Raw genomic sequence first — 18,867 nt, 5'->3', positions numbered from 1 at the left:
AATTGCGAACCAGATCAACGACATTCTGGCTTCATAAACAAGCAAAATACCATAGAAAAAAACACCATTTTTTTCGACAAGTGTTGGATTTGAAAACTTTTGGTCAGGGTTTGTGTGAGATCAATTTTTGAGTTGATTGGTGGTAGTTTCAAGTCTTAATTCGAAGAAAAAACAAAGTTATCACGATTTTAATTTTTCCCGGCAAGTGTTGGATTAGAAAATTTTTGGTCAGGGTTTGCGCGGGATCAATTTTTTAGTCGATTGGTGGTAGTTTCAAGTCTTAATTCGAAGAAACAACAAAGTTATCGCGATTTTAATTTTTCCGGCGAAACAACTATGGCAACATGTGTGCATAACCAGATGGAAACCTATTGTAGCAGGTTGCTTACATTGCATAACCAAAAAACAAAGTTGGTTACTCTAGATAGCAAGTCGAGTAAATGGGTACATCGGATGGAGCCAAGGAGTAGTAGTGATATATAGAGGTAAGATTAAACTCTCCGATAGTTTTTGGAGGAGTTTTTATCACAAGTCATTTTATGTGTATATCAACTACAATGGTCTTTAGGAAAACTTACCACAATAGTCAAATTTGAAAGTCTATATTTAAATATGGACACCTAAAAAAATTACTACAATGTCCAAGTATTCCTTACTAACCTAATCATCTTAGTAAGAATATGGACACCTAAAAAATTTACTACAATGTCCAAGTGTTCCTTACTAACCTAATCATCTTAGTAAGAAATACTATTAGCCAATCAAATGATGTAAGTATTTTCTTAATAGATTCTATATTTGTATTAGATTTCTCTTTTTCTTTACAAAATAATCTTTTTTTTTTCTTGGGAGAATTTCATATATACCCAATTTTAACACCTTAATTACATATATATCCAACAAAAACAAAAAAATTCATATTTATCCAACCTCAAATAATATTTTATCAAATCAACCCATTCTATTATAAAATTACTTAAAACTGAATTTACATCAATAATCTTCGTACTTTTTCATAAGATATATACAAAATAATTCTTAACCAACAATCAAGTCCCCTAAATCTGGAGAAACACAAGCCACCACTAACCCATTGTCCCTAGTTCATATACAACCATCTCAAACACACAATCCTTCCGAATCCACACTATAAAGATTTCACAATTCATTAACACAAAACAAATTATCACACTTGTTTGTGAAAACAAAGGTGCATCAATGCGCTTATTAGGGACCTATATTTCCCTTCTGTAATGGGGCATTGAGCATTGCGCATTAAACCTTTTTTTAATCGTTGTAAATTATTATGGAAATGATACCAGTAACTCACTAAGGGTGAAGTCCTATACAATCACATATCCTTGGAAATACTACACAACCCATATTTAAAACGGCAAGGGTACGAGCACCAATTCGGAATAGAACTCACTAACAATGATAAAAGACTGTGCGTGTAATCACATTATAATTTCATGATTTGGATAGATATGATAAAATATTATTTAAAGTTGGGTAAATATGAAATTTTTAATTTTCATTGGGTATATATGAAATTAAGGTGTTAAAATTGGGTAAATATGAAATTCTTTTTTTTCTTTAATTTTAATAAATAATTGTAAAATAAACTAATAAGGTTCTTTTATAGTTAGGTACAAAGACATTTGATTTTACATATAAAATTTTATTGATTGATGTGATTATATAAAAGCAACAAAAAGGATACTAAATTATGTTAAACGCTAATGTAGTCAGCTAAAAGATAAACTAATAGAAAATATATATATCAATGTTAAAAAATGAAAAATGTAATCACATATTTTATATGCATAGGTGTATTTTATTAATATACTAGCTAATCAACCGGGATGCAATCCGAGAAGTTGCAAATATATTTCGTTATAAATATAAACTCAATACACCAACGAGCTAAACTAATAGACACGTAGTTATGCATTTTAATTTCAAAATAAATTGTTACTTGGAGATAAATATATAGAATAATTAAGACTTAAGTGGAAATTCTAAACTATGATGACTTAATAAAGAAAATGCTAAATTAGAATAATTATATTTTTGTAATGTGACATCATCTTTAATTATATGAAATGTAAGGAAAAATTACAATATGACACATAAGATTGTTTCTTTTAGAAACAATATTCTTTTATTAATAATAGAGATTATTTTTTAATTTTCGAGTATAAATAATTAGAAAAGTTTTATCAATCATTAACAAAATTTAGAAAAATGCATCGTAACATCCTTATGAAATTATTAGTTCCTTTCATTTACAACAACAATTAGGTGTTCACATGTAGAGCCCACAAAAAAAACATTTGATATCATTTAATTGGTTAAATAATATTTCTATATTTCTATATGTAACATATTTTACATCTATTTTAAGAAATTTAAGCAAAATTTTTAGTATTCTCATTTTACTCCTGACTATCTAATAAAGCAAACTACTTTTTTTTTTTTTAAACTTTCTACCTTTGAAAAACCAAAAATACCCTCCCCTTTATTCATTAATTTAAAAATCTCCATCTAATGTACCTATAATACCCTTAATGAAATAGTTTACAGTATAGATCTCATAACATCAATTACTTTTACATTCACCACCATCGTCGCTCTCATTACCGTCCCCACTGCCGCTCCCACCAACGTCACCACCACCTCCGCAATCACTACCATCATCGCCGCCGCATTGTGCAGACATAAGTCTAGTTTTTACTAAAGATGGTTAGGTGGTAATAAATTATTGACCATTTTGATAATATTTCTTACTAAAGATAGTTAGCTAGTAAGAAATTCTTGACCATTTTGGTAAATTTTTTTGATAGATGTCTTTATTTGAATATGTATACCTTAAATTTGACCATTGTAATATTTTTTCTTGTCTTTGAGCATTAGTTCAATGGTTAAATAGTCATTTTCCATTTAAAAGGACTTGTGAACAAACATTGGGGAGGACAGAAAATCTCTTTATGAAGGTTTGACTTGAGTATTTTCAGGTTTAAGTCTAAGGGGACAGAGTTTACCCTTATTAATCGTCGTGTCCTCGGACGGATTAGTATAAGTTTTTTCCATCGAGTATTTGAAATAGACATTTTTACTTTAAGAAAGTTCTCTAATACAAATCCGGTTAAGAAAATATATGTAAAACTTTTGGTTGTCTAAAAATTTAACTTAACAAAAAAAAAAAAAATAATAATAATAATAAAAATCGATTACTACCATTTAAGAAATTCCGCTTTGATTTTTCACCCCCACCATGAAAAACCTCGGTTTTGTACCCACATCATCATCATCATAATCATAATCATAGATTGTCTCCAAAATCTTACTACTTTAATCCTCAATTTCTTTCTTTGGTTATATACATATGTATGTATAGTGAAATGAAATAGAATGGTGGATACAGAGTAGCTGTTTGATAGACCCGTGGTGTAAATATGGATCAGAAACAGCAGCAGCAAAGGAATATGAATATGAATGTGAAGAAAAAAATGAAATTAGGTTCAAAAAGGAGCCGTTTAGCGTTTGGGATTTTGCTTGGATTGTTTATTGTGATGAATTTTTGGATGCTTTCTCGGATCCAAGATTCAAAATCATCGAAATCGGTCTCACTTCCGGTAATTATATACAAGTTGTTTTTTTTTTGTGGTTGGATCTAATAATAATTTACAAAAGCAGATGATTTGTTCAAACACATTGTTTGTTAATAAAAAAATGATTTCAGCAAGAATTGAGAAAGATGAGTAAAGGGAAAAAGCCACATAAAACAGCGTATGCAAGGCTTTTGTACAAAGCTGCTCATGCCTTGGCAGCACAGGTATCATTATTATTAGTCCCTCCTCCTTTTGTTTATCATGGTTGAGGTTTCCTTCCTTACTTGATAAATAATTATATAAAATTGGTATGTTTTTTCTTTTTGCAGAATGAAAACAAGGAGCCCAAAGATCTGTGGTTGGAGCCCTACCATGCCGTTGCTTCATCATGGCAACCCTGCGCCCATCAACGTGTTTGGAGACCTAGTGGTCACCATTCCTTTCCTTCTTCTCCTCATTATGGATTTCTTTTCTTTTTTTTTTAATTATCTATATCTATATATAGTTTTTTGGGGAGGGGTGGTGATGTGCCTTCTTTATAAGTGATCATGTAAATTGGGAGAGGGATCCCTGGATGTAGGTCGAAACGGTATTCCGTTTCCAGGATTGGGATGATTACCACCCTAGAGATGGAAAGTGATAAACACAAGAATATCTTATTTTAGTTGGACCCCTTAAATGATAAAATTATTATCAGAAGCAGTCATATAGGTTAATACTCTTCCAAAATGCACTTACAATAAAATACTTAATTTTCTTACAACTTCTCACTAACCCTTTTGTTAATCTTCATATATTGTCTGAATTTGGCTGCTTTTTTTTTTTTTTTTTTAATATGGTTTTTGTTCTTTCAGAAGGAAACAATGGTTATATCTTGGTCACTGCTAATGGTGGTATAAACCAGCAGCGTGTAGCTGTAAGTTACATTTGTATTGGATTTCTTTCCACCTTTCACATTTATTACTCTGTGGATTATGCAACTCTGGCTTTTGGCTTCTTATTGTATTACGATCTTCAGTCTCATTCTTGGTTAACAGGTCTGCAATATTGTTGCAGTTGCAAGATTACTCAACGCAACTCTTGTTATCCCCACATTTATGTTCAGTAGTGTGTGGAGAGATACGAGGTATGATTATCTTCCTTTTCTTTTTTTTTTGAAAAGTAAATTTTATTCATAAACCGCCAAACTCACACAAACTGTGGAGTTGCCCACTCATTTACAAGTATACTATAAAAATTACAAATTTACATTAAAAGATGTCCACTCTTGCCAACTAGGGGAGCACAGACTCGATCGATTCTTGAGCCACAAGTAACTCAAGGCCTTGATCTCGTGAATAATCTTCTCCACCTTGATCTCTTTGCCTTCGAACTTCTTCTCATTCCTTGCCTTCCAAATACACCACCAAGTGACAAAGACCACCCCTTTAAATACCTTCCTTGTTTTCTTCCCAAGTCCCATATGCCTATATATTTCAAATATGTCTTTCACAGAAAAGATAAAGATGGGATTTACCTTACACCAAACACTAATTCTATACCACACGTCCATAGCAATTTCGCATGAGCATAAAATGTGTTCGATGGATTCATCTGCTTCCTGACATAAACCGCAAACCAAGCTTCCATAGACACAATTTCTATCTTTCAAAGCCAATAACGTTGGTAACCTATCCATGGAGGCTCTCCACATGAAGACGTTACACTTCTTCGCGACCCATTTGGACCATTTGAAGATGAAGTAATTACCTTGACTCGTCCCGCTTCTAAGATACTCCTTCACTCCTTTGACTGAAAACTCGGTATCCTTGTTTCCAATCCACTCCCATTTGTTATTCTGTTGCTTTCCAATCCACAGCCGTTTCTTAGCGGCTTATCACAAGCCCATACATCTAACCAGAATCTAATAGTATCCCCTGCCCCATATATGCCTTTTCTAATCAAGGGTTTTTATTTGTAACATAGAGAACATGTATTCTTGCACCATGCCCTTCTATAATGTCTGTTAAATTTTTATAATTTATAGTCAATTTGGAGATATCTATCAAGAGGACTATTTTATTGATTACTTGAAGCCAGATATCCGTATAATCAAGGAATTGCCAAAAGAGTTACGATCTTTGGATCTTGAAGCCATTGGTAGTGTGGTTAGTAATTTGTCTCACTCAAAACTACTCTTTTACTTGTTTTATTTTGATCTTATTGTAAAACTCTCTTATCTTGTATTTATTTTAACACATTGACAGGTAACGGATGTTGATGTTGCAAAAGAGGCAAAGCCCAGTTTTTATCTGAAACATATTCTTCCACTTTTAATGAAGAATGGAGTTATCCACTTTGTGGGGTTCGGTAATCGATTGGCATCTGATCCAATACCATATCACTTGCAGGTAGTATATATCCTTTCCATTGGTTTTTGTGGTTAAATTCACAAATTTTAGTGAAGACTGTAACGTTTCACATGACACATGATAGAGTTCAAATGTTTGTCATTTGAAATATTATTTGAAAGATTCTTATGAACCCGAATCAATACCCATTAAATTGTATGATAGAGGGCAAAGATCTAATTTTAACTTAGAAACTTCCAAAATGAATAGGTTGCAACTTTCATGTGATATCCAGAAGGAAATTGTTGCAGTTTTCATAGTTCCTTGGTAATTCTAAGATAGATTTATTCAAATATTTCTTTGTTATTTGGAAACTTCATACAGAGACTCCGATGCAGATGTAATTTTCATGCATTGCAATTTACTCCAAAAATACAAGCAACTGCTGCTTTACTCATTCAGAGAATGCGTCAGAATGCAACACATTCAGGATTATTGGATGAAAACCTGGTTGGACCCTTTGCCAAGTCAAAGGGTAAGGTCAAAAAAGATTTTCGGTACTTGGCGTTACATCTGAGGTTTGAAATTGACATGGTAGCCCATTCTTTATGTGATTTTGGTGGTGGTGAAGAAGAAAAGAAGGAGCTGCAAGCATATCGTGAAATTCATTTTCCTGGATTGGTGCAGCTAAATAACATCACTAAGTATGAACAACTTATTAGTAACAGTAAAGATTCTATTGTTGTGTTTACTCTGATAAAAGAAATTATGTTACTCCTTACAACTTGTTTTAGGATACCCTTACCAGAAAGACTCAAGGCAGAAGGTCTATGTCCACTAATGCCCGAAGAAACTGTTCTCATGCTTGCTGGCCTTGGTTTCAAGCGTAATACACGAATATTTTTGGCGGGTTCGCATATTTATGGAGGAAAATCAAGGCTGAATGCTTTAACGACACTATTTCCTAATATGGTTACTAAAGAGAACCTGTTGTCGTCGTCTGAAATCGAACCTTTCTTGAACTTCTCATCTCAGGTATATACATTTAGTTCTCTTTCAAAACATCAAGTTTAGCTTTTGCTTTTAACTTAAAGCCAATCCTACATTCACCATCCCACTAAAATAACATAAATTTCACTTGAGGGACATCCTGGTGGAGATTGCAACATTTTTATTTTGGGAAGTTCTTAAGCTAAAATACTCAAAAATTCATATTTTGGATGTGGATTTTGGGCAATCAATTTCTAATGTCTGAGGAACTTGCTTTCTATTGATGAACATGTGATTATCTAAAGGTCATTCAATAGATACAAAATTATCAGTTTGATAGTGCTGCAACAAATTAATTATGCAAGAGACAAGTGAAATTATTTATCTACCCTCCATTACCTTCCGTCTTCTTTGTCATTGTTGTCTATATTGTACAAAAAAGGGCAGGCAGTCTTGAACAGAAATAGTCAAATCTGGAACCCGGTCATTTGTTAACTTTTCTGAAAATCAAAACTTTTCAAGCACTTGCGTCTAGCAAAAGTGATTTTTTTTACAAGAGTATATCTTTAGGCAGCAGAGGCATATTTGAAACTATTTTTTGCAACACATTATGTTATGCGGATCCAAACGCCGCAATTGTTTATAATACAAACTTTGGCTACTGGGTCTCTCATTTTATGAAGTATGAACTGTTTGCAGCTAGCGGCACTAGACTTTATAACCTCTACAGCATCTGATATCTTTGCCATGACCGATTCCGGAAGTCAACTTTCATCTTTAGTATCAGGTTACAGAGTATACTATGGCGGAGGGAAAATGCCGACAATTCGACCAAATAAACGCAGACTAGCAGACATATTCTTGAGGAACGATACCATCGAGTGGATAGTTTTTGAAACTAGAATCAGAAAAGCAGTGAGACAAAACAAGCGGGTCTTTTCTCGACCTGTTGGAAGGAGTGTATATAGATACCCTCGTTGCAGTGAATGTATGTGCAATACACAAGAAGCTAATTTACCTATTCGTCCTAGATAACTTTTCAACATTTGCCCAATCTGGTAATTGTTGTTTCACTTATTCTCAGTTTATCTCATTCATTGATTCCATTAATCTTCACCTTTGTATTTTATATGATCAGAATGTAAAAGTAACAGTTTTTGCCATAGTTTTAGAAAAATACATCACGTTTATTCTTTAGAGTATAATCAAGATTCTTGATCATGTAAACCACACAATTATGACATTGACACTGGTAATACAGAGAGAGGTATCCTCACTATATGTTTCAAGTTTCCTGTTAATACAATCTCACCAAAGCTAAATGAGTCCTGTACTTGTGTAACATTAAGTATCACTTCCAAATCTTGAGAGCCCTGTGGAACAATGGTGAACCATGCTGGATTCACTTCAACTGCCACTCCGGTAGGCTGTACAACTGCACACACGTATGTCTCCACATTGTTGGCAACATTTTTGACTGTCCTCTTTACCATCTGTGATCCCGATAGTGCTGAAATTGTCAGTGAAGGGATGTTTAGGTCTGATGGTGCACTGAAGGAGTGTGCACATGATTCACCGATTGCGGTCTTGATAATTTCTGGATCAGTATTTGGCAACGAGCACAAGAAGCTCATGTAGTCTTCAAATCCTGTTTCATAGCTAGGTTAATAGTACTGTAACAGTCCTTAATGCATGTGTGGTTGGGAATTTGTAAGATCACCTGAGATAAGAACTAGCCCAGGATCAATGGCATGAGTGGCACTAACAAGACCTGCACCATGATCAAAAGGCGTAGATTGATGCAAGCTGTAGAGTTCTTGCCCTTCGGCCATAATTGGTTCCCCATATTTGTTGTATGTAGTTGCTGTGGTTGCCATAGCAGATGCTATCATTGATGGGGACCATGAAGGATTCCTTTGCTTTATCAGTGCAGCAATTCCCGCAATGTGTGGTGCTGCCATACTCGTACCAGATAACAAACCGAAGTTATAACCTGAAAAACTCTTAAGTTAAGCAGTGACTTGTATGGTAACGTACAAGCCGTGCCATGTAGTACAACTGTACCTGACAAAATTGGGTTCTTCACACTCATTGGGCTCCAAGCTGCCCAAATATTGTTGCCTGGAGCTAATATATCCGGCTTCAGTAAATCTGTTGGTTTTCTTTTTAAGTCAATGAAGTTAGGTCCTCTTGAAGAATATCTACCAACAATTGGAGCTTTTTCATCGTATGTAGCAAATCTTCCTTCTCTGATTGCAGCTCGCCCATGGTATGCCGTTACAACTCCTTTATCGTTTCTTTCCGTTTGTTTCTCGTAATAATCTATTATAAGTTGTGCATCGCAAACTTTCGGAATCATTATTCCAGGAATAGAGAACGGATAAGGGTCTGCTATGAAATCACCATAATTAGGATTAGCAACGAATACGAAACCCATGAATCCTAGGGTCCTCGCAGTGTTCATAATAGCTGGTAGAGATGATGACCCATTGCGAAATCCTGCTGAAAATGTGCATATAACAACACTTTGTTGTACAATTACAAGGTCTAGCGCCTCTGGATGTTGACATTCGTCCATGAATTCTGGAGTTTTAGGAAAAACTCCATTTGCCAACACTGCATCCTTCGATAAAACCAACTTATATTGTAGTAACCCTTCTCCAAAACTCGGTCCTGATAAACCAATGCCTCCAATTTTCTGGCCATTTCCAAGAACTAGAGAACCCAGGTATGCTCTATTGGTGTGGCAGGCAGCCACACCTACCGACCATGGGCTATATGAGACAGTGGTATATGGACCTGGACCAAGGTTTCCAGCAGCTTGAGCCACAAAAATTCCGGCCTTGCGTGCAAACAACATAAAGATCTCAAACATGCTTAACATGGTGATTGTATTTTCAGGTGGTTCATCTGGGCCTATGGAGAGTGTTAAGATATCAACTCCGTCTTTTATTGCCTGCACCATTACAACTTTTATGTTGAGCTCAAGTAATCAAATAGTAGGGGGGTGGGGTGAAGGTTTTCTTACTTGGTCAATTGCTGCAAGAACATCTGTTGAAGTCCCTACACTTGGATATATGGCTTTATACACAGCAATTCTGAGTCAAAATGATCATGTAAGTCAGTCAATAGTACAATGAGAATAGCAGAAGGTACAGCATTTGAGTCTTTACCGTGCACGTGGTGCCATCCCACTAGCTCTTCCATAGTTGAAGCCATTGACAACAACGGGAACTCCATGATTCCCAGCAGCAGTTGATGCAACATGACTGAAAAAAAGAAAACATTTGTCGGTGTAAGATATCGCAATATAAGTTAAAGGCCTTTCATCTTGTAGTTTGGTGGCTGGTCTGGTTCTTTATGTCCAGATTGAAAAATTAGAACCCTGGTAGGGATGGTTTGGTTCGGTTCATGGTTCTTACCAAAACAACAAAGGGAACCCAAGCAGACCAAAAGAAAAAAGAAAATGAAGAAAACTTTAGATAAGGGGTGCTTGGGATTGCATTAATTTGTAAAACAGTTTAATAACTATGGTTTGGAAAAACATGTCTCAACTTACTTTTCTAAAGTTGTCTTTATCAGTACAAAATTACAAATAATCATTTTTTTTTTCTTGTCAATATGTTTTCATATTTTGGTGATGTAAACACAACAATTAAATAATCATCTCAAAAGGAATCGCAAACACTCTCTAAATCGGATGATTTCAGATTTTATGTAAAAACAGCACTATCGTTGCATCACAAAACAAAATTGGCCGGTAGGGATTCATGACACAAATACTTAAAATCTGAAAAAAAATTCAGCTTATGAAAAAGGGCAGCTTGTTATATCTACCTGCCATGTCCCACTGCATCGTAGGGAGACAAGATGTCAACTGAAGCATTAAGAATGCCCCTTGCTTCCATTCCAGCCGAAAAAAAACGAGCAGAAATAATCTTCCCGTTGCACGAACTCTTGGGAAACATAGGTCCCTCCTGGCAAACACCAGGAAACCGAGTCCGGTTATAACTAGAATAGTCGTCCTTGGGATCATACGCAAAGCTTGGGTGAAATGGATTAATACCCGAGTCAACAAACCCGATAACAATCCCTTCACCTGCATTTTTGGTGTGTCGTAGCCGTCCTGTTGGCCAAACTCCTTGCGGTAACCCTAAAAACTTGGGGGTGTAAGTGGTCATTAATTTAGCTCCTCTATCTTTCTCAATGAGTTTAACACCAGGAGCATTCCTTAACTTGTTGGCCTGAGCAGGGGTTGTGTGGACAGAAAATCCATTCACAATATGGTTGAAGCTATATAGCTTCTTGTAAGTTCCTTCCTCTAGAGTGCTTTGCAGGAATTGATCATGTGATGCTTCCAGGCGCTTTGCATGAGCCTTTAGTATTTCACTATTAATACTACTCCAATATTTAGACCAAATGATCAAATAATAATTAGTTATCATTTTAGTGATGAATACCATATGTAATATTAATTAATAAATTAAATCAAACTTGTTACTCATAGAAAAATAGTTAATTTTTTCCATTCTAAAAAAAAAAAAAAACATATTACGTACAGATTGTTATTAATGAAATTGAATTAAGAACGAAATATTGTGGATCTAAATCGTTAAATCTTACTATTAGTATTGGTAGTCCAACGAATGTGTAATGATAATAGTGTGTAAATAAAGTTATTTTTCAACTTGGGTCAATTTGAGAAAATCTTGACCTTTAATAAAAATCAAGGGCCAAAATTTAAAAAATTTAAAGATGATATTTTGAATCTCGATAGAATTGTTAAAATTATCCTAACATGATATGTTTGAATAACTAGGTAAATATTATAACTCAATATCTTGACCAAAATTGTTTAACGACGTTATCTTACTATATAGGTCGCATAAAATGACTTTGATATTTCACTAATTACTAACAGGAAACTTTCAAAAAAAAAAAAAAAAAAGACTAATCACTAACAAAAATATTTATTATTTCAACTGACTTTAGAATATATATATGTAACTAGGGATTTGGAGTTTGAGTTTGAAAATGAGAGTTGGGGCTTCTATTTTAACTTTTCTTATATAAAGTTTATTTTAAAGATCTTTCAAGATTTTTATGAGTTTTTTGAGGTTGAAGCATATCCAAACAAGGCTATGATTTTAAAAGGAGTTTATAGATAAAAGTTCAGTGCTTAAGCTGTCTCTTGCCAAATAGACCCATAATCTATCATTGTCTTAATCCAATTTTTGTCGACCACTTTCCTATCAACAAAAATACAACGATATCTCTTTTCAAATAAATGCAAATACATCGGAAGTTTGAGAATAAAAAGAAAGATACAACTAATTTAAGGTTGCGTTTGAAAGACCAATGAAAGCAGAAATTTAATGGTTCATTCAAATAGACTAAAAAAGTGTATATAGTTGACAATTTGCAATTGAATGATCTATTACTTTAAGGATAAGTATATTTAAATATATAGTCAATCAAATGAGAACACCCTTAACATGAGAACACGGTGAGGACATTTAAAACCTTAAGTTTAATGCATTAAAAGTCTATAAAAGTTACATAGTGTATAGCTAATTATTATTATTTATGTGTTTGACAACATAAAAGGACAAAGCACTCGGATGATTTTAAGTGTTTACGTGTCTCATTTTAAGATGTTCTTACTAAAATAGCACTCGGATAGAATATATAAGTGAGCAGCAGTTTGGTAGGTTAGCTAGGATATGAAAAACTCACTTGTTTTAGGGTCATCATAATGGTTATTGCTCTGTGTTAATTTGGTAAATGCTTTTGTTTTATGAAAGGAAACCTCACCTTTTTTTGGTATCTTGTTGTACAAAAGCAACAGGGGGATCGCCTTCCACCAGCACAATGTATATATCTCGACATTTTTCTTCTTCTCCAAATGATTTATTAATGCTACAACAAATTAACATCAACAACACAAATACAACTACACGGTGTCGTGCTCGTCGTCGTTGGCATTCTACAGAAGAAGGAACCACCATCTTTAACACAAATTAATTTGGAATCTGGCCGGGAATGGTTAATTAATACATGAATTAAAAATTATTATTAATAAATAAATGATTAAGCACTTTTCATGTTTCTTGATGTGTATATATATATATATATATACTATATAAGAATAAGAATATATAAAGCTTATTAATAAACTCCTTCTTTATGTAACCGTTGCTGTTTTTCATGATTAGATTAGAAACGGGTTTATGCACTATATATATATATATATATATATGTTCCACCATATGCATGTTTCTTGTGACTTGTGAGAGCTAAGATGAGCTGAGGATTAATTCATTAGGCAAATTAATAATACTCATACTTGAAGTAAATAAATTGGTATTTCAACTTTAATACTAACTAGTTCTACCTAGCTTAATTGCCAGCTAGCTGTATACTGTTACATGTGAAATCTAAGAACTTTATTTAATATTTTTCTAAAATTTATCATATATGAAAAATCGATTTCATTTAGTGCTTTTAAATATGCGTACACATTTAAAAAAAGCTTATTATATACACCATATTTCCATTTAACTTCAAATCTAGTTACTTTATTTTATTTACTATTTAGAAAATATAACGATCAATGCAGAACACGTCGTTGAGGTACTAAATGACAATTTCACCAATACAATGTTACAAACACGAATAACTCGCGAAAAGACTGCCTTTATTCAAGATTATTATGTGATTATTTGTTTTTAAAGGTTTAAAAAACACATCAAATTTAGTATGTTGTTGGTGGCCCATTGGTAAGGTCTTTGACCTTGGAAAAAACCACCAGGGTTCGAATCTCACTTCCTACATTTGTAGGAGTGGATTATTAGGAGGGGGGGGGGTTTCGAGAGTCCTGGGTTTTATCCTAGGCATGCGTGGTTCGTGCATCGCATATTGCCCAATTGGATGTTACTGTGATGTCTCGAATGCTAACTGCTAATTACTAACCACTAACTCATTGTTCAAAGAAAAAAAGTTCCCTCATAAAATAGATTCCCAATTTAAATCTCTCGATAAAAAACCACTATCATTCAAAGTTATGTAAAATTTAAGGAAAATGATAGGGCTGACGCTAACAACATATTACATGCTTAAAAACTTGTACATTATATATTAAAAACCGCCCCCTAATTTTTCTAACAGCAAGGTACAAATTTTAATACACCCAATTAGTTTTTACTGACAACCCTAAGGGCTGTCACTAACAAAACCCAAAATTTAAATACTTGTGGCCTTTTATTATATGTATCTAAGAAATCATATCAATATAATGATAAATATTCACTTAAAATACCGGCATATATTTTTTTTTAAAATTCATTCTTGATATCAGATTTAATTATCTTTTTTGTGTTTCATCTAGTAATCATGTTTCTATAACTCGTTCCTTTTTTTGTGATCGTGAAGAAGGTTAATTAAAATGCATAAAAAATAAGATATTTTCATAAAATACTTAGAGAGGATAACGTATTTATGTTTTAATTATTAAAGAAATTATAAATTCAATTTGTAAGGAATAAAGATAATATCGTTAACTTTTAAAAGTTAGATATTCGTTAAGTGCCAAGTTGACATGCAACATCATTTGGAAAAAGTCTACATGGTATTCATCCTAGTAATGCACACATCATTCTATACACATAGCAATGCAAACCTCATTCCCCATCATTGATCAATGACTTTCCTTCCACCATTTTAATACCTATCACGATCTATATTTATTTTACCGATAAATGATAACCGATTGTTGAAGATGACGATGTTGTTGTGTAAACTGTTTAGATCGACCATTTTTTATGATGACGTGAGCTTTTTTTTTTTTGATGTCACATGTCACGTTGACACATAATTAATGTTTAATGTTAGATGTTACTGTTATTGCTTACAAGTTGGAAACGTAGTTCCTTTAATAGTAAAAAAAAAAAACAGAAATTTTACTCTTATGAGGAATTTTATAAAAATAAACACCTTCTTATGCAGTGAAAGTGATGAAAAGGCATACCACCGAAGTTGTAACTTTGTAACAATGAAATTAAAAGTCTCTAAACTTTTAGTAAAATAGTCTTGGAAAATCCGGACATCAATTAAAAATATATCCAATTCATATCATATATTTCCAGTACAACATAAATATCATTTGTTTATGTTTACTTTTTCACTTATTTAAAATACTAGTTAATCAACCCGGGTTCAACCCGAGCATGTTAACTAAAATTCTAAAATTATAAAATATATTAAAAATATATATACATAAGGTTTGTTATTAAAACATTTTAACTTGATATAAATATAATAATTCAACTAATAACACAATAATTATATAATATCACAATAATAATTTTTAAAATAAATATAACTACCGCATCAAGTAATGAAAAAAGACATTTTATTTGTAATATAATATAAGAGAGAATTTTATTTTATTTTTAATAAATGATTAATATTGTTATTAAACATGTAAGGGCTATTTCTATTTTATTTATATATGACATCATAATTAAATTAAAAAAATTTAAGGTGAAATTTGGACTTGCCAAATAAAAACTTTCTAAAAATACTTTTAGGAAACAATCTTGTTTTATTATCTTTAAATATATATAAAAGAGAAACTTTAAATCAAAAATAGAGAAGTTTGGACCCTTGGATGAAGTTTAACCTTTAATTAGAACCATTAGATCAAAACGCTGATGTCATATATTTTTTTTAACTTTTTAGATTTAATTTTAATTTAATAAATTTAAATAATCATTATTTCCTTATATAAGTTGTAGACAAAATAATTATTGTTATTTAATGATATAATTATGGAAACTAATATTTATTACCTTTTACATCATTTTTCATATTTAAAATCAAGTTTGTCTTTTTTAAAATAAAATTTCATATTTTAATATAATACGTTTTTATTAAATTATAACTTTTAGAAATTTTATCATATGACGTAATAAATAAATTTTGGTTATAAACATTTAGTTTTACGTCATTAGTATCTTATTATATTTATAACAACGTTTTCAAAACCAAACCGGATAAAAAAAACCGACCTTCATACCATTTCACTGTTCGGAACGGTCGGATCAGTCGAGTCGGATTAAAAAACCGGAGAATATAATATAATATGTACACACACACACTCACACTAGATTATGTCGGTGCGATGCACATATCAGCATACTTTTCAATAATTATTCAACAATTTTTATGTTAATCTCTATCTCTACTCCCTTATAAAGCAAAAAGGTCTCTTTTTATTTTTAGTAATTTTTGTCTTTGAATTAACAGAATTGCCCTTGACATTTATTTTAGTAATTAACACTTTAAGCCTTATCTTTTTAAATAGTCCACTATCACCTTTACATCAACCTACACCATTTGAAACTTAACACCTCCACCACCAGAAATAAGACTGTAACCAACAATACCAGACCGTCGTGCCCACTACGGCCGCCGCATTGCGCTGATAGCATGCTCATAACACTACAACAAATTAATCTTTTCTACACACTTTACAAAAGTGTGTAAAATTTTGTTGAATACTTCGCATTTAAAAATGTGTACAAAATAGTGTACATTAAAAAGTGCGAAGAAAGTTACAAGCTTCACATTTAAAAGTGTGAAGAATAATGTTCACACTAATAAGTGTGTAGAAATGTTATATTTTACACACTTATAAGTGTGGAGATCATTTCTTCGCACTTGTGTAAAAATCATCTGCGAAGAAATTATCTTTACATTTAAAAGTGCGTACAAATCTAATATTTTACACACTTATTATTGTGTAAAAATTGTCTTCGCACTTTTAAATGTAAAACTTGTAACTTTTTTCACACTTTTTAGTGTAGATTATTTCTACACATTTTTAAGTGTAAACAACTTAGGAAATTTTTTCGCATTTTTAAAAAGTGTGCGTACAAACGACAAATTTTTTGTAGTGTAAATAACTAACAAATATATACGGAATTTATAGTAAACTATCAGATTTATATAGCAAAAGAATATTGTATGAAAATCGCGAAGATATTATGAATAGATTAGCACAATATACGATGTATATTGATAATTAAATTGCTTAATAATTTTAGTGGATAACTAAATTATTCAACGAAAACGTTAAACACAAACACAATGACAATGCAGACATATTCGGATGCATGAAAGACATCCAAACAAAACGAAAACCTTAGATAATGAGATCTTTAACGAAGACGTTTTCATTTTCCAATGGTGTGATCACTTTAAACCGAAATTTTAAAGACCACCAATTTAACTTTACGTTTTTTAGTGGTTCAATTACTATCGACATAAATATTTATCAACTTATAATATTATATAAATTTAACATGTGATTGATTATATATGTTTCATGCGTATTACACGGGTAATAATCTGATATGAAGAAACTTGTTCATCTGATCTCGTTTAAATATATATATATATATATATATATAACAATTCATACTTTAAATGTGTAAATTATAGTTCACATTCAAAGGTAATTAACAGTATACCGAATTGCCATTAGCCAACTATTTTGGGTAGCTGATTTACGAGTTACCGAACTTCATAGTTGTTAAAGACGCGTGCCTCTTTGAAGCGCCTTAAACCTTAGGCCCAAGGCCCACTAACTATTTGAAGCGCCAGTTTACAATTTCCTATATAAATAAAGTTATAAATCTGAAAGTCCCACGTTTGCACAGATTATACTAAGTTACAACTAAAGTAATCTTAAACAAATAAACAAGAACAAGTAAAGTAAACACGTTTAATCATATGTATATTAATTAAACGGTGAATACATGGTGGTTTTACAATAAAGAAGAAAAAAAATATTGTTAAGTTTTTAACAAACAAAAACTTAACAAATGTGAGAACAGAGAAAAAACACACTAAGTGTTGTTGTAGCACAAACTAACACCTTTGCGACTAAGGTATGTGCTCCTTTATGTAGGCAAAGGAAGGAGTCACATGACAACCAATAGATGTTGTGTAGGGTGCTCTCTTTCTGTTTTGTCTTCTTTCCCAAACGGGTATGAAAGACAAGCGCTCAGATACCACTTTGGTACAAAGTCACATGTCTTCTTTCTGCTTGATCAACACGTGTCCTTGGGACCAGTCTTCTTATCTTCAAACTCCCGCCTATATTTGACTTACAAACATTTGGAAGTGAGTCATTCAACTTATCATTGACTTCCAGATAAAGGGGTCGCTGAGCAGTCTTGTCGCTGATGCTCTCAGCGAGCACTTGCCTCAGCTAGTTCGTCAGCGAATCCATGACTCAACAAAACCCTTTGTATTTCAAGGAGCGTTTAATGCATGCTAGGGAGAAAATTACGTATATTGTTAAAACTGTGTATATATCATTATCATCAATAGCATCATTCTATCAGAGAGTATTCTTCATACAACTAAAAGGTAAGGTTTCTTCAATTTTTATATCTATTAGAACTTTTTGTCCATCTTATACACCCTCTTTAACACGTTCCTTATCATTGTTAGAGACAATGAATCAAGATAGTAACTTAAATGGCATATGGTTTGTTTATTACTTGAGTACGCTTTTTTGTTCGGGCGAGCGCTATTCTTACGCCTCTCGCCTATGCCTCAGTTGGGGTCTTTGCGCTTTGAGTTCACCGCCTTCGCTTTTGACAACTATGGGCAGTTGGGGTCTTTGCGCTTTGAGTTCGCCGCCTTCGCTTTTGACAACTATGGGCGAACTTGGTGGTTCAAAGTTTTCTAAATATTTGAACTGAATCCGAAAAAACGGTTCTAAATGTCCGGAGGCTACGTCGAGAGCCTCCATGGAGTGACCATGCTTAAGTCCAAAGCATGCTCTATGCTTGAGTCCGAAGCCTACGTAAGGAGCCTCTATAGAGCAGCCATGCTTAAGTCTAAAGGCTGCTTCATGCTCA

At 32.8% G+C, this 18,867-nt stretch overlaps 2 protein-coding genes across 3 annotated transcripts; one reads left to right on the top strand and one right to left on the bottom strand.

The window, feature by feature from the left end:
• The first annotated feature begins 3,292 nt into the window (after positions 1-3,292).
• LOC122591157 (O-fucosyltransferase 15) lies at positions 3,293-8,131 on the top strand. Of its 2 annotated transcripts, XM_043763376.1 has the most exons (11): positions 3,293-3,638; positions 3,746-3,838; positions 3,944-4,043; positions 4,469-4,530; positions 4,652-4,740; positions 5,641-5,761; positions 5,861-6,004; positions 6,329-6,479; positions 6,576-6,648; positions 6,739-6,979; positions 7,634-8,131. In XM_043763376.1, the coding sequence occupies exons 1-11, from the start codon at positions 3,459-3,461 to the stop codon at positions 7,967-7,969; spliced, it is 1,590 nt and encodes a 529-aa protein (XP_043619311.1). In that variant the 5' UTR covers positions 3,293-3,458; the 3' UTR covers positions 7,970-8,131. The 2 variants fall into 2 exon arrangements, with proteins under 2 accessions (XP_043619311.1, XP_043619310.1); XM_043763375.1 differs by having other exon boundaries at positions 6,329-6,648.
• Positions 8,132-8,169: 38 nt separating this feature from the next.
• Positions 8,170-12,942, bottom strand: LOC122592277 (subtilisin-like protease SBT2.4). Its single transcript, XM_043764464.1, has 7 exons — positions 12,749-12,942; positions 10,772-11,323; positions 10,108-10,203; positions 9,963-10,032; positions 8,999-9,890; positions 8,655-8,927; positions 8,170-8,582 (listed from the first exon to the last, which is right to left on the bottom strand). The coding sequence occupies exons 1-7, from the start codon at positions 12,940-12,942 to the stop codon at positions 8,170-8,172; spliced, it is 2,490 nt and encodes an 829-aa protein (XP_043620399.1).
• Positions 12,943-18,867: the final 5,925 nt, after the last annotated feature.

This window comes from Erigeron canadensis, chromosome 3 (assembly GCF_010389155.1).
Source record: "Erigeron canadensis isolate Cc75 chromosome 3, C_canadensis_v1, whole genome shotgun sequence".
Classification (NCBI taxonomy): domain Eukaryota; kingdom Viridiplantae; phylum Streptophyta; class Magnoliopsida; order Asterales; family Asteraceae; genus Erigeron; species Erigeron canadensis.
Note: the sequence above shows the minus strand (reverse complement) of the source record. Positions and strands in the feature narration are given on the sequence as shown.

Coding starts and splice junctions, on each gene's coding strand:
- LOC122591157 (XM_043763375.1), top strand. CDS start 3,459: ATGGATCAGAAACAGCAGCAGCAAAGGAATATGAATATGAATGTGAAG. Junction 5,762..5,860: donor TTGAAGCCATTGGTAGTGTG/GTTAGTAATTTG, acceptor ACACATTGACAG/GTAACGGATGTTGATGTTGC. Junction 6,649..6,738: donor CAGCTAAATAACATCACTAA/GTATGAACAACT, acceptor AACTTGTTTTAG/GATACCCTTACCAGAAAGAC.
- LOC122592277 (XM_043764464.1), bottom strand. CDS start 12,942: ATGGTGGTTCCTTCTTCTGTAGAATGCCAACGACGACGAGCACGACAC. Junction 9,891..9,962: donor TTCTTGCAGCAATTGACCAA/GTAAGAAAACCT, acceptor GTAATGGTGCAG/GCAATAAAAGACGGAGTTGA. Junction 8,583..8,654: donor TGGGCTAGTTCTTATCTCAG/GTGATCTTACAA, acceptor GCTATGAAACAG/GATTTGAAGACTACATGAGC.